We start from the raw sequence: 15347 nt of genomic DNA on the forward strand, positions 1-15347 counted from the left end.
GCTGCCCCCTGTCACGCTGATCCGGTGCCAGGAGGGCCTCGCGGCTCCGCTGATCCCGGTGCTGGGAGGCATATTACCCTTTTACTATATAGGATAGAGGCCTGGGGGCCAGCTGGTTTGCCCTGAAGGGTGTCCTGGATCAGGGTGGGGGTCCCCACTGGGGTGCCTGGCCAGCCTGGATGAGGGTATGATGGCTGTTTGCAGCTGGTCACACACCCTTCAGGGTGGGGGTCCCCCACTGGGGTGCCTGGCCAGTCTGGGTGAGGGGCTGAGGGCTGCTTTCAGGCTGGCGATTGACTGAAGCTCCCAACCTGTCCTTTTTTTCTTTTTTTTTTTTTTTTATTCTGGGCCAGCTTTAGCTCTGGCTCTAGCTCTGAGGCTTTCGCTGCTGAAAGCCAGTATCTGGTTTGTTTGTGTTCTATAATCGAAACAATGTATAACTCCAGCTCTGAGATCCTGGCTGGCAAGTGAGGACACAGCAAGAAGTCAGGAAATTGACTGACTAGCATGACTATTTCCCAAGAATCTTAGATAAGCCAGTGGTAGGGACCCTTATAGTAAGGGAGAAGTGGCTATCCCCAGAAGGGATTGGGGTTCCAAGCTTTGAGCAAATATTAACCTCTTTCTCCAAAACACATTTTTATGCAGGTGAAATTACCATGAAATTGTACTTTCAGTTTTGAAATTTTATTTTAGTACTGAAATTGTAATTTTCAGCCTTGAATGAGAAAATTAATCAAAAAAGGACAATATGGCAGATACTGGTGAAGGGAAAGGGGTATTCATGCGTATGGTATCTAAAACAAATGAATAATGGGCAGCTAGGCTGGTTGTTTTCTATAGCAGCCTTCTATGAGTTTTCAGCCCTCTATTGTTGACCAGAGCAACCTGCTTGTCCACATCTCTGCCTCACTGATTTGATGAGCCTGTTGTCTCCTGGAGTCCCTGTTGATTGAGTGAAGAAAAGAAGAATATTACTTAGGGGTACTTTATTCCTCTGGAGGACACAGGAAATAGAGGCAGGGTTTAACTTCAATGCAATTGCACTTGCTTTGTAAATTCTTGGAAGAAAGGGCTCATGAGGGGGCTGAACTAGAAACTGACTGAAAAAATTTTTGCTCTTTCTTTCCAGTTGTGTCCCTGCGTGCCAAAAACAACATCCCTCAATCAATACTTAAATACAGATTTTCTGGATGAATTGGAAAGAGTAGCCACAACACCTGCTTCATCTAAATCTGTAAAAGAAAAAAAAAGGGGGGGGGGTTGTAGTGTGTTCTCTCTCCTGGGAGCACGCCTGCACCTTTCCCTTTCCCCTCTCCCTCCCCCACAAGTGTGCATCTCATAAACTCTAAGAGAATTACAACCAGGGAAGCAAGGGAAGCAATGGGCATTGGCAGCTCATCCCAGGCGCACCCCCTGATTCTGTCTCCAAGGTCCCTGGAGTTTCTCTTTTTAATTGATTTTTCAGTGAGGCAATAGCAACCCCACCTTGGCTCACTTGTGTCACTGTGACTTTTACTTCTCAGTGAGTCCTCTCTGTCCCGCCTAGTCTCTCCCCTGTTGCTTCTTCAGTCCTAAGCCCTTCCTTGTTTCACTGTTCCCAGCTTTAATAAACATACTCTCAAAAGCACCTAAACTTGTGCTGTGAAATCTTTCTCACAAAGTCAAGAATTCACACACTACAAGCTGGCCCAAGGCAGACACACTCAGGGCCAGGTCCCTGTCTGAATAACAAAAGTAGGAGTAATTTTTCCATGCTTATTGTGTTCTTGCTGTCTGCACTTGGAACTATGGAGTCATTTGTAGGAGGGACTGGGTATATCCTCTTTGTTTTGATAAAAAAGAAACAACAGCCTGGCCAGTGTGGTTCAGTGGTTGAACGTAGACCTATGAACCAGGAGGTCACAGTCTGATTCCTGGTCAGGCCACAAGACCGGGTTGCAGGCTTGATCCCCAGACAATCAATCACATACTCTCTCATCACTGATGTTTCTATCTCTCTCTTCTTCTCCCTAGAACAGCGGTTCTCAACCTGTGGGTCGCGACCCCCTTGAGGGTGGAACGACCCTTTCACAGGGGTCGCCTAAATACATCCTGCATATCAGATATTTACATTATGATTCATAACAGTAGCAAAATTACAGTTATGAAGTAGCAACAAAAATAATTTTATGGTTGGGGGTCACCATAACATGAGGAACTGTATTAAAGGGTTGCGGTATTAGGAAGGTTGAGAACCACTGCTCTAGAACCTCTCTGAAATCAATATATAAAATATATTTTTTAAAAAGAGAGACAACAGACCCAAAATGGAATCATTTGTGCTAAGCTCCATATCACCAAATGGAGACTTAATTTCTAACTTAAGACAGCCTTCTCCAGAAGTGAAATCATAAACAGTTAATCTGAATTACCTGATAGGCACTAGTGAGGTCATCTGCCTGATAGATCCCTGCCATCCCCTAAAGAAAGGTGACCTTGCCACAAGCAACCAGCTCTTTGCTTGTATAACTTTCTGTCCCACCCCCTTCTGCCTATAAAAGTCTATCATTTTGTACAGCTTGTTGGAGATCCTTTCTATTTGCTAGATGGGATGCTGCCCAATTCATGAATCGTTGAATAAAGCCAATAAGATCTTTAAAATTCACTCGGTTGGCCCTGACCGGTTTGGCTCAGCAGATAGAGCGTCGGCCTGCAGACTCAAGGGTCCCAGGTTCGATTCCGGTCAAGGGCATGTACCTTGGTTGCGGGCACATCCCCAGTGGGAGATGTGCAGGAGGCAGCTGATCGATGTTCCTCTCTCATCGATGTTTCTAACTCTCTATCCTTCTCCCTTCCTCTCTGTAAAAAAGCAATAAAATATATTAAAATATATATATATATATATAAAAAATTCACTCGGTTGAATTTTGTTTTTTAACAGTGTCCTCTACCACCTTAAAAGGTAGCAGAGCATGCCACCCAAAACTAGGCCTCTTGGCCTCAGGATTATTTTGAGAAACAGCAGATACAACAGAAGTTCTGAAAACAGAGAAGTCACCCTTCTGTAGGGACATTTGTCTTTAGAAAGGAAATCTCTCCGTGTAAGGTGTCTCCCTCTATGCACCAGGAAGAAAAGGACCAGTCTAAATCACCAGGACTTATCAATGGGGAGGAACAGACTTACAGCTGCATAACCACCTTACCCTCTTGTATGTAGGATTACAAGCACAGACTCCACGTTTGAGATGTTAGGAATAGATACAGATTACCGGATAGTTTTAGGACTGAGAGCCAGTGGATTTCTGGCCCTTACTCCTTTTTTTCTGTTCTCTGGGGCTCAAACTAACCTGTCAAATACCTGGAGTTCACTAGATGATGTCCACAGATTCTTTCATTCCACAAACTTGTTTGTTTTTGCCAAGCACGTTCTAGGCATCGTTCTTTCCAACTAAACCATTCTAGAATTTAAAGTATTCCTGAGCAGCTCCTCCTGTATTTAGTAGCGAGTTGCGCTGTGTGCACCTCACTTCAGTTATTGCAGCCCTACACTCCAGAGCAGCCGTGGGCAAACTACGGCCCGCGGATCCGGCCCGTTTGAAATGAATAAAACTAAAAAAAAAAAAAAAAGACCGTACCCTTTTATGTAATGATGTTTACTTTGAATTTATATTAGTTCACACAAACACTCCATCCATGCTTTTGTTCCGGCCCTCCGGTCCAGTTTAAGAACCCATTGTGGCCCTCGAGTCAAAAAGTTTGCCCACCCCTGCTCCAGAGGCTCAAGGCTGGGGATGGGGTGGGGGACATTAGTGATGCCCCTGAATCAAGGAGGAAATAGTACATGAGAGCAGATGACTAAATGTGAAAACGTATTCCAGGGCCTAAAATCTCTCCTGGCCCAAAGCGGTAACGTGAAAGACGAAGGGACACTGGCCCTGGGCCTGCGCAGCCCGGGCTGGGGCGGAGCTGGGCGGGCGGGCGGCTGTGACCACGCTCCCAGCCTCAGCTCCGCCCCGCCCCGCCCCGCAGCGGCCACTTTAACAACCGGAGCCGCGGGCGGGCGGCTGGCGCTCACGTGACGCGGCAATCGCTCTCACTCACGGAAGTGGTCCTGCCTCTGCGGCCGGCGCGGGGTCCCCGGACGCCGGGACTGGCTCGCTGCCGTGGCCGGGATGGTGCAGTTGTATAATCTGCACCCGTTCGGGTCGCAGCAGGTGGTGCCCTGCAAGCTGGAGCCCGAAAGGTTCTGCGGCGGGGGCCCCGACGCGCTGTTCGTGGCAGCGGGCTGCAAGGTGGAGGCGTTCGCTGTGGCGGGACAGGAGCTGTGCCAGCCGAGGTGCGCCTTCTCCACGCTGGGCCGGGTGCTGCGCCTGGTCTACAGCGAGGCGGGTGAGTAACAATGGGGCCGGGGCGCCTTGGGGCCTCCGGAGGCAGGCCTGGGAGGGAAAGGGTCTTCGTGCTTCCGGGAACTTGCCGGAAGGTCTCAGGTAGTGGAGCGGCTGATGGCTGAAAATGCGCTGAGCTGTGCTGTTGTCCTGGCAACGACTGGTGAGAGCCTGCTTTTAGAGGGCGGGGGATGCTGTCTGCTCCTCCTCATCTTATGCCCTAGTCCAGTGGTGGGCAAACTCATTAGTCAACAGAGCCAAATTTTTTAAACTTAAACTATATAGGTAGGTACATAGTTATTAACTTAATTAGGGTACTCCTAAGCTGGCCTTTGCTAAAAACGTCCTCAATCGGATTGAGGTACGTTCGCTGAGGTCGACCCCTTCCAACTCTCCCATCCACACTCGTCTTGTATACTTGTTTCGTCTATCTCCTTTCGTTCATCCTCTCTATATGTCCAAACCATCTCAACATACCTTTCTCAATCCTCGACACTACATCTTCTTTCACTCCACAACGTTCCCTAAAATTAACTTAATAAACTTTACTTTTGTCACCCGCGTGGGATTTGTGGACGCTTCTGGCACTAACCACTGCACAATGAGACTGCTGACTGACTGGCTCACTCAACTCCTGCATGAATTGGGTGCGCCTCCCCCGCGCTGTGTATCCCGTCACCCAACCGACCGACACCCCCCCCCCCCCCCACTTCTTCTAACGCCACTTCAAAATAGACTCGCCCAGGCCGAAAAACCGACTTCTGCACATGGGCCACGAAGTTTCAATCGCACTGTACGTGTGCGCCCGCAAGTGGTATTTTGTGGAAGAGCCACACTCAAGGGTCCAAAGAGCCGCATGTGGCTCAGGAGCCGCAGTTTGCCGACCACTGACCTAGTCATATGCCCTAGTCAGTAAAGCCTGTGGTTGGGTAACTGGGTTCCACTCCCTGTAAGAAACCTAGATACTTAAAAAAATAACAAAACAAACACATACATTTCAAACACAGACAAAAGTAGGGAGAATAGTAACCTGAGACCCCAGGTACACCCAGCTTCAACAATTAGGCCAACTCATGGCAAGCCCTGTTACACCTATACCTATATCCACTGTCGATTTTTGAAAGCTCACATTGTATGATGATTTTAAAATCTATATACGTGGAACTCCCCTGCCGGAAGCCGGTCCGTCCTTGCTGCTTGACACAGTCACTGCAGGGAAGAGACATCTGCACAGCATATGTTTCAAGGGACCTGGCGTATATGGCATACTGTTCTTAATAGGTTTGCTCCCCTACTTAGCGCTATGTGTTTTAACCAAGGTCACCTCTCTGAGAAAGGTTGTTTCCCCAGGTGGGGATTTTTCCCTGGAGTTAGGGATTAACAGGACTAAGGAAAGGAATAAATCAGTAAAACCCCTTAACTAAGGTAGTTAATCACTTTACGAACAATCACGCTTAAGCTACATAATCTTTACTTAGGATAATCTCCTTCAGTTACTTCCTTGTAGCTTAACAGAACAATAGAGTAGTGACCTTGGAATGGAGATAACAAACGCCCTAACCTTTGGAATAGAATGGATAGGATTAAAATCAACTGGTATAAATACAGATATAACAGGAGAATAAAGACAGAACCTGGCTAGGCTGCTGATGAACTGAACACTGTCTCTGTGTCATTTCTTCTTCGCCGACTCCGTCCACACCTTTGGGAACCCTTGGACCTGCTGGGGTTGGACCCCAACACTCCCCTCTTAGAACGCCCATCCATCCCCACACTCCTACCCTGTCCCCAACCCCACCCCTGCCTCCAAACAGCTTAGCAGCATCCACTATTATTTTTCCACCAGAAAATTGAAGTGTACCAAGGGGGCACTGTGTGTGTGTGTGTATCCTTATTTTAGAAAACTCCAATATTTAATAATAGGTACTTAAGATTGCAAAAGGATTCACCATAAGATTTTAAAAAACTGTCTAAAAAATACACTTAAAATTCGATTCCTCCTTTTCCAGAGGGGTGTAAAGGTGTAAATATTAGTATTACAGTGGAACCACTTCCGATATTAATGAAGTGCAGAGCATCTAGTCCCTTCTCTGTCTGCAGGTGCGAGTTCATTGAAACTTTTGGATCTCAGTTTCTGTTAAAAAAATAAAACAGTTGAATCACTAGATCAGTGATTTCCAGGCACTGGGATTTTGTGGATCAGTAAAAAACTGTGAGGCTGCCATACATAGTATCTGTTCATTTTATCAACTAAATATATATATTTTTAAAAATAAAGAGTCCTTATATTTACTGCCACCATTATTTATAAAAGTAAAAACAGCCCCAAATGTTGGATGTCTTTGCTTTATGATCAACTTACTACACTGTAATTAGTTTTTCTTTTTGACTAGTGAAGACATCAACAGGGGCCTGCAATGATTCACGGACCTGTTTGAACATTTTTAGATCTGTAAGTTCTCTTTTAGCAGAAGATTCTGATTTAGGTATTTCTTATGAAATCAGTTTCAGTCGTTTCACAACATTGGTAGTTTTTCTCACCCAACCCCCTTTTAGGCACAGGAGTTCTCACCTGAAGAGCTCTACTGAGTGCCAAACTCACCAGTTTCAACTTTACTGTGTGTGTGTGTGTGTGTGTGTGTGTGTGTGTGAGAGAGAGAGAGAGAGAGAGAAGCAATACACTGTTTACATTATTTGCTCCATTCTTCCAAATGGACATTTATTCTAGAATTGAAAGTGGCAGGCATTTTATAAACTTTAAACTTTCTTGACTGTCAGTAGTGGTGATTCTAGGGATCCTTGGCACATAAGAATTACCTGGAGGAAGCTTTAAAAAATACTGTTAATATAAGAAACATTCAAACCTGTAAAGAACTTTATGAGTTTATTTGAGCCAAACTGTCAACAATTGCTGGGAAGCAGAATCTCAGGTATTGAGATAATGCTCTGGATAATGGTGGTTTTTCACCTTGTTTCATACATTGCAATCAAAGGAGGAGACATAAGTGGGTTACATGAACTCCATTGGTGATTGATTAGAGAGGCAGGAGAAAGTAAAAGGTGGTTAGGGGAGGAAAACTCTGGGATTGGATAAAAAGTAAAATGATAGACACATGCTTCTTTTACTTTTTTTTAAAAATGTATTTTTATTGATTTCAGAGAGGAAGGGAGAGGGAGAGATAGAAACATCAGTGATTAGAGAGAATCATGGATCGGCTGCCTCCTGCACGCCCCCTACTAGGGATCGAGCCCACAATCCCTAGCATGTGCCCTTGACCGGAATTGAACCCAGGACCCTTCAGTCGGCAGGCTGATGCTCTATCTACTGAGCCAAACCAGCTAGGGCACATGCTTCTTTCACATAGGTGGGTACAGGATAGTTAGTTAACAGTCAACAATTAACAATAACAATGAGGGAGTTTGTGGGAGCCTTGGCACGTTGGTTTTGCCCTGAGGGGTCTGGAAAAAGGGAAGTTACAAGTTACCCTGATATTCCACAGGTATGTTATCTAGGTGCAAAAAGACAATAGGCTCAGTAAAAATCGAAGTTGATCTTTGCCAGGGAAGATATTGGCCTAGGACAGTGGTCGGCAAACTGCGGCTCGCAAGCCACATGCCGCTCTTTGGCCCCTTGAGTGTGGCCATGAAGTTTCAATTGCACTGTACGTGCTCGCCTATACGTGGAATTTTGTGGAAGAGCCACACTCAAGGGGCCGCAGTTTGCCGACCACTGGCCTAGGACATGACTACCCACCATAGACTGCTGGGAAGATACCTAGGACAAGACTTTTTACCATAGACTGCTTTTCAGACCATCCTTTGTGGTTACTTTATTTATTTTTAAAAATTTTTTTCTTTGTGGTTACTTTAGGTTTCTTGAGTTTGCAAGGTTGCCACGCAGGCCTTTCCTGAGCTAGTCAGGTTAGCATGTGGCCCCTTTTCGTCCACAATACCAATGCCTGGACCACAACCTAGAAAACCAGTATCAGTTTTCTGAGGTGTGGCCCAGCATTGGGGTAGTCTAATATTTAGCCAGGATTGAGAACCACTGACCTAGAGCCATACTGGCTACTGTAGGCAGTGAGTAGGATGGTGACCTCATTAATGAGGCCTTGAAATCAAAGATGTTTTTATAATCTGGTTGCTGTCTTAAAGGAAGTTCAGGAGTCATGTGGAATGTATTAGCATGGGTTATATGCTTCAAGGGTAACTTTCAGTTCTCGCTTGAACCTCAACCGCTGGGTACAGCTTCTATTAGTCTACACATAGCTAACTCCTAGCTATGCGGATATCCAGGTAACTTGTCTTCCATGTCTCAGCTTTTACTTTTTTGTGTTCTTTCCTCCCATTCACAGTAACTTGGACATGAGGGGATTTATGCTCTAAGCACCCAGTGTCTTCCTCTGTAGGCAAATCCCCCATCAAAAACAGAATGAATCTCATATCAGCCATTTATATGGGGTGGGCAAAAGTAGGTTTACAGTTCATATGGAAAATACAATCATTAATAATACTAGAATAAACTGTTTGGTGTACTCACAACTGTAAACCTATGTTTGCCCCATCCTATGTTTACTGTAAGTGCTTTGCAGGCCTCAAGCAGTAAATAATTTCAGTTTTATTATGTTGTTTTTTAAAATCTCTAATAGGGTGCTATTCTCCTTTCATAAGATTTGGGGGTATAGGGAGAAAGTAGGTAGAAATTTTAAGTCATAAAACATATTTTGATGCATTGTATGTTATTTCTGCCTTCTTTTTTAAAAATATGTTTTTATTGATTTCAGAGAGGAAGGGAGAGGGAGAGGGAGATTGAAACTTCAATGATGAGAATCATTGATTGGATGCCTCCTGCATACCCCCTACTGGGGATCAAGCCCACAACCCAGGCATGTGCCCTTGACCAGAATCGAACCCAGGACCCTTCAGTCCACAGGCCGATGCTCTATCCACTGGGCCAAACCGGCGAGGACTATTCTGCCTTCTGATGTCAATTTTGTCATTGGAATGCAGCGTTTTTCTTAACCTGGTGTTAGTTTTAACCAGGTTTTTTAATCTTACTAGAGGCCCGATGCATGAAATTCGTGCAAGAGTAGGGCTTCCTTCCCCCGGCTGCTGGCACCGGCTTCCCTCTGGCACCTGGGACCCGGCCTTCCCTTGCAGCCCTGGCTTTGTCTGGAAGGTTGTCCTGTCTAATTAGCATATTATGTTTTTGTTATTATAGATTACATAAAATGAAAAGTTTACTTATTTTTAAAAATCAGTGACTCAGCTTAAGAGTAGATATGAGAATGATATTTTATTTAAAATTTTTTTCTTAATTTTTTTGATTTGAGAGAGAGTGAGAGAAAAACATGGATTTGTTGGTCCACTTATTTATGCACTCATTGGTTGCTTCTTGTATGTGCCCTGACTGAAGATCGAACCTGAATCTTTGGGGTATCGGGACGATGCTCTAACCAACTGAGCTATCTGGCAAAGAATGGCTTTTTAATTTACAAATAAAATAAAGCCCTGGACTCATGCTGCTTTAAAAAGTTTAGTTCTTTTCTCTTATAAAGGGCTATAGCCTCCACTGAATCCTCTAGATTTATATATCCTTTCTAACATTTTGAGAGACAACATTATTGGGGAATGAGCATTGACTTTTAAGCTAACCAAATCCAGGTATAACCAGTTAACTGCCACGATATTTTGAATTTAATTAAAAAAGGTCCGCTGCTTGAGTCTATAGACCCTTATGGCATACAAATGGTTAAGTTCCACATCCGTACTTTGTTGACTGTGTGTTGCCTTAGGCAGGTTACTGAGTTTGTCTGAGCTTCAGATTCCTGAGCAATAAAAGGAGAAGGACATTTTATCTTAATGGTCTGCTGTGAGGATTAACTGAAAGAACTCTGAATCTGTGATCTTAAGGCTTATGAGGTAGACAAACTTAGCAAGTTCTAGGTCATCTATACTAATAAAAGGTAATATGCTAATTATTTATTTTATTTATTTTATTTATTTATTTATTTTTTAAATCTTTATTGTTCAGATTATTACATTTGTTCCTCTTTTTTCCCCCCATAACTCCCCTCCTTCCAGCTCCCACCCCACCCTCCACCCTCACTCCCCACCCACTGTGTTCATCCATAGGTGCATGATTTTTGTCCAGTCACTTCCCGCATCTCCCACACCCCTTTTCCCCCCAAGAATAGTCAGTCTATTCCCTTTCTATGTCCCTGATTCTATTATAATCACCAGTTCATTCTGTACATCAGGTTATTTATTCACTTGATTCTTAGATTCATTTGTTGATAGATGCATGTTTGTTGTTCATAATTTGTATCTTTACCTTTTTCTTCTTCTTCCTCTTCTTAAAGGATATCTTTCAGCATTTCATATAATACTGGTTTGGCGGTGATGAACTCCTTTAGCTTTTCCTTATCTGTGAAGCTCTTTATCTGACCTTCAATTCTGAATGATAGCTTTGCTGGATAAAGTAATCTTGGTTGTAGGTTCTTGGTATTCAGCACTTTGAATATTTCTTGCCATTCCCTTCTGGCCTGCAAAGTTTCTGTTGAGAAATCAGCTGACAGTCGTATGGGTATTCCCTTGTAGGTAATTGAGCCTCTTTCTCTTGCTGCTTTTAAGATTTTCTCTTTGTCTTTTGCTCTTGGCATTTTAATGATGATGTGTCTTGGTGTGGTCCTCTTTGGATTCCTTTTGTTTGGGGTTCTCTGCGCTTCTTGGACCTGTAAGTCCATTTCTTTCTCCAGATGGGGGAAGTTTTCTGCCATTATTTCTTGAAATAGGTTTTCAATATCTTGCTGTCTCTCATCTTCTGGCACTCCAATAATTCTGATATTAGTCCGCTTAAAGCTGTCCCAGAGGCTCCTTACACTATCTTCACACTTTCGGATTCTTTTTTCATTTTGCTTTTCCAATTGGGTGTTTTCTGTCGAATCTTTGGTTTGATTCTTGTGCTCCTCTGGTCTGCTATTGGGTATAATATTCTTTATTTCAGTCCGTATATGCTTACTTTCTAATTTCTTTATCGTAGCATCGAGGGTCTCATTAGTTTTCGTGAGGCTCTGCACAAATTTATGGCAAGCCCTCAAAATTGCGATTCTTAGCTCCATATCCTCCATTTCTGTCATGTTTTTTTGTCTCCGCATCTTTTATGCTTTCTTGGTGCACCCCCTTGTGGTCTCTGTGCGCAGTCTTGTTCTAGCCAAGCCTTAATTGTTGTAGTTAACACTAGAGGGATTTGATCAGCAGGCCGACTGGCTGTAGGAATCAGCTGTTTGGAAAGCGTCTGTCTTCTGGGGAGGCGCTAGTCCAGCCCTTGCCTGAGGCGATCGGCAAATGGCTGTGCGCAGGGCTTGGGCGGGGCGGGCTCAACAGGGCGGGGGGAGGGAGCAGCTATGGCCGCTCTCAGTCCATCCCCAGGGGCTCTGCCTCTCTGTCCCAGCAATCGCTGCAAACCTCGGAGGGGCCGTAGCCAGACAGTCCTGCTTCTCCTGTTTGAGTCTGGGTCCCTAGAGACTCGCCCGGATCTGTAGCCCAGAGTCTGAGACTCACTCCTGAGTGAAAACGACAACCGCGCCCTCAGCCACCAGCCCGCTTTGCGCGCGTACCACCTCACCACCGCACCACCGTACCTTTAAATTTTCCACACTGCGCCTCCTCTGTGCGTCGGAATGCTGTTGTTTTTGCTTCTAGTTTAAGAGTCTCTCCTCAGCCAGCCTTCCTGTGGTTCTGGTTGATGTCCGTTCCGACTTTTAGTTGTATTTTTGAAGTGGTTGTTTATGGCGGCAGTCTCCGGTGTTTACCTATGCCGCCATCTTCGATTCCTCAAGAAGAGACTACAACCGGTAATATGCTAATTAGACTGGGTCGACCAGACACCTTCTGGGTGTCCGACTTCCTTCCAGACAAAGCCACGGTGGCGGGGGCCGAGGCAGAGGTGGTTAAGGGCGAGCAGACCAGTAGGAGAGCAAGCAGTTAAGGGCGAGATCAGGCCAGCATGGGGGAGCAAGCAGTTAGGGGACGATCAGGCTGGCAGAGGAGAGCAGTTAGGGGGATCAGACAGGCAGTAGAGAGCAGTTGGGGAGGATCAGGCCAGCAGGGGAGGGCAGTTAGGGGGATCAGGCTGGCAGGGGAGAACAGTTAGGGGGCGATCAGGCTGGCAGGCAGGCGAGTGGTTAGGAGTCAGTGGTCCTGGATTGTGAGAGGGATTCCATATTGGAGAGCGTGCAGGCTGGGCTAAGGGACAACCCCCCTCCCGTGCACGAATTTCATGCACCGGGCCTCTGATCATTTATAAAACAAGTTATTGATTTGAAATCATACAAACCAGCATGGGTGCTATGTACAGTTTGCAGATTATATATAAACAGTTGATATATAGACTTTATTAATGAAATAGGCATATATTTATAGATGCATGAATAAAATTTTATTATAAATAAAAAAATACTGTTAATTTTAAAATTAATTTACTAACTTGAATATGACACCAGGCAAAAAAAGAAAAAATAGACAAATTGGACTTTATCAAAATTAAGAACAGTTGTGCGTCACAGGACACAATCAAAGGATTGAAAAGACAGTCCACAGAATAGGAGAAAATATTTGCGAAGCATATATGTGATAAGAGATTAATATCCAGAATATTAAAGAATTCTTATAATTCAACAACAGGAAAAACAATTCAAAAGTGGGCAAAGGACTTGACAAGCATTTCCAAATGGTCAACAAACACATGAAAAGATGCTTAACATCACTAATCTTCAAGGAAATGCAAATCAAAGACACAGTGAGATACCATTTCACACCCATTAGAACCCTATATAATAAAGAGGTAATATGCAAATTGACCGTCATGCCCCTCACAAAGATGGTGGCACCCACAGTGGGAGCGGGGCCGGCTGCTCCGCCGCTGATGGCAGCTGCCCAGCTGCCCAGGGTCGGCCCGAGGCGCAGGTAACCAGGGCCGGCTGAGGCTTATGCTGCCAGCAGTGGCAGCAGCAGAGGTGTGATGGGGGCGTCACCTTCCCCTGATAGCCGGGTCACCTCCCACCCCTGAGGGCTCCCGGACTGTAAGAGGGGGGCAGGCCTGAGGGATCTCCCCCACTCCCCCGCTCCAGTGCATGAATTTTCATGCACTGGGCCTCTAGTGGCTATTATAAAAAAAAGTAGAAAATAACTGTTGATGAGGAGGTAGAGATTTTGGAACCCTTGTGCATTGCTGGTGGGAATATAAAGTGTTATAGAGCTGCTGTGGGAAACAATACGGTGGTTCCTCAAAAAAACAAAAAACAAAACAATTATGTGATCCAGCAATTTCACTTCTGGGTATAGATACGAAAAAATTCAAAGCAGGGACTTTTGCAAATATTTGTACACCAATATTCATAACAGCATTTTTCACAAGGGCTAACAGGTGGAAGCAACCCAAATGTCCATCAGTAGATGAAAAGACAGACAAAATGTGGCATATACATATATTACCCTCATTAATTATAGCATTATTTATAGTAGCCAACACATGGAAAGTCTTCATTGACAGATGAACAAAATGTGGCATATACATATCTTATATAATAAAGAGCTAATATGCTAATTAGACCAGACACAGAACGACCTTCCAGAATGACCAGTGGGTGGGGCCAGAGCCAGTGAGCCTGTACCACCAGGCCAGCCATGGTGGGAGAGTTGGCAGTGCGGGCCTGGTCTCGGTGCCACCCCCTTTCGCAGAGGTGGTGGGAGAGGTGGCGCGTGGGCCCGCTCCCAGTGCTGCCACTTACGCAGAGGCAGTGGGATGGGGCACGACTGCGGCTCCTCAACCTCCCACAGCCCCTCCCCTGGCTGGCCTGGCCCCTGGCTGGCCCCCCCAACCAGTGGGCAGGGGGCGGGGCCAGCACTAAGGAGCAGTGAGCCTGGCTTCTGGTTGAGTGGTGCTCCACCCCCCGCACCCCCCCTCCCGCCCGGCTCAGCCAGAAGCTGGGCTCATGGCTGGCAAGCGCAGCGGCGGTGGCGGAAGCCTCTCGCGCCTCTGTGGCAAGTGGGCAGTAAGGAGCCCAGGAGGGGTCCTGGACTGTGAGAGCCCCAGACTGCGAGAGGGATATCTGAGTGCTGGCGAATTTCATGCACCGGGCCTCTAGTCTACACTAATAAAAGAGAAACATGGTAATTAGCGTACGACCGCTACCCTTTTCATTGGCTAATCAGTGAGTATATGCAAATTAACTGTCAGCCAAGATGGCGGCCAGCAGCCAGGCAGCTGGAAGCGAACATGAGGCTTGCTTGCTTCAGTGAAGGAGGACTCCAGTGTTCCCCGCCTGCGCTGCCTGCCTCTGAGCTGGCAGTTTGAAACTTTGTAACAAATATAGAAGCTAAACAAAACCCCAGAAACCAGCTTTCAGCCACCGGGATCTCAGAGCTGGAGTTATACATTGTTTCGATTATAGAACGCAAACAAACCAGATACCAGCTTTCAGCAGCCGAGGCCTCAGAGCTAGAGCCAGAGCTCAAGCTGGCCCAGAATAAAAAAAAGAAAAAGAAAAAAAGGAGCGGTTGGGAGCTTCAGTCAATCGCCAGCCTGAAGGCAGCCCTCAGCCCCTCACCCAGACTGGCCAGGCACCCCAGTGGGGACCCCCACCCTGAAGGGTGTGTGACCAGCTGCAAACAGCCATCATCCCCTCACCCAGGCTGGCCAGGCACCCCAGTGGGGACCCCCACCCTGAAGGGTGTGTGACCAGCTGCAAACAGCCATCATCCCCTCACCCAGGCTGGCCAGGCACCCCAGTGGGGACCCCCACCCTGAAGGGTGTGTGACCAGCTGCAAACAGCCATCATCCCCTCACCCAGGCTGGCCAGGCACCCCAGTGGGGACCCCCACCCTGATCCAGGACACCCTTTCAGGGCAAACCAGCCCTGCCCCCAGGCCTCTATCTATATAGTAAAAGGTAATATGCCTCTCAGCACCCGGGATCA

The 15347-nt window shown here is 46.1% G+C and overlaps 1 protein-coding gene and 1 long non-coding RNA gene across 12 annotated transcripts in view; one reads left to right on the top strand and one right to left on the bottom strand.

Annotated features, from left to right (window-relative positions):
* Positions 1-671: 671 nt before the first annotated feature.
* Positions 672-4219, bottom strand: LOC106697145. The gene is made up of 2 exons (XR_001348178.2): positions 4084-4219; positions 672-945 (listed from the first exon to the last, which is right to left on the bottom strand). It is a non-coding gene; the product is annotated as an uncharacterized LOC106697145 (long non-coding RNA).
* Positions 4090-15347, top strand: part of HPS3 (HPS3, biogenesis of lysosomal organelles complex 2 subunit 1) — a 76655-nt gene continuing 65397 nt past the window's right edge. For all 11 annotated transcript variants that reach the window (XR_002829230.1, XR_002829234.1, XR_002829231.1 and 8 more), the window contains exon 1: positions 4090-4371. Coding sequence is in view for 6 of the 11 variants with exons in the window: in XM_023753753.1 (XP_023609521.1) it covers positions 4155-4371 (217 nt within the window). In the remaining 5 variants the exon portion in view is untranslated. The remainder of the gene's footprint in view (positions 4372-15347) is intronic.

Source organism: Myotis lucifugus, unplaced genomic scaffold, assembly GCF_000147115.1.
Source record: "Myotis lucifugus unplaced genomic scaffold, Myoluc2.0 scaffold_50, whole genome shotgun sequence".
Taxonomy (NCBI): domain Eukaryota; kingdom Metazoa; phylum Chordata; class Mammalia; order Chiroptera; family Vespertilionidae; genus Myotis; species Myotis lucifugus.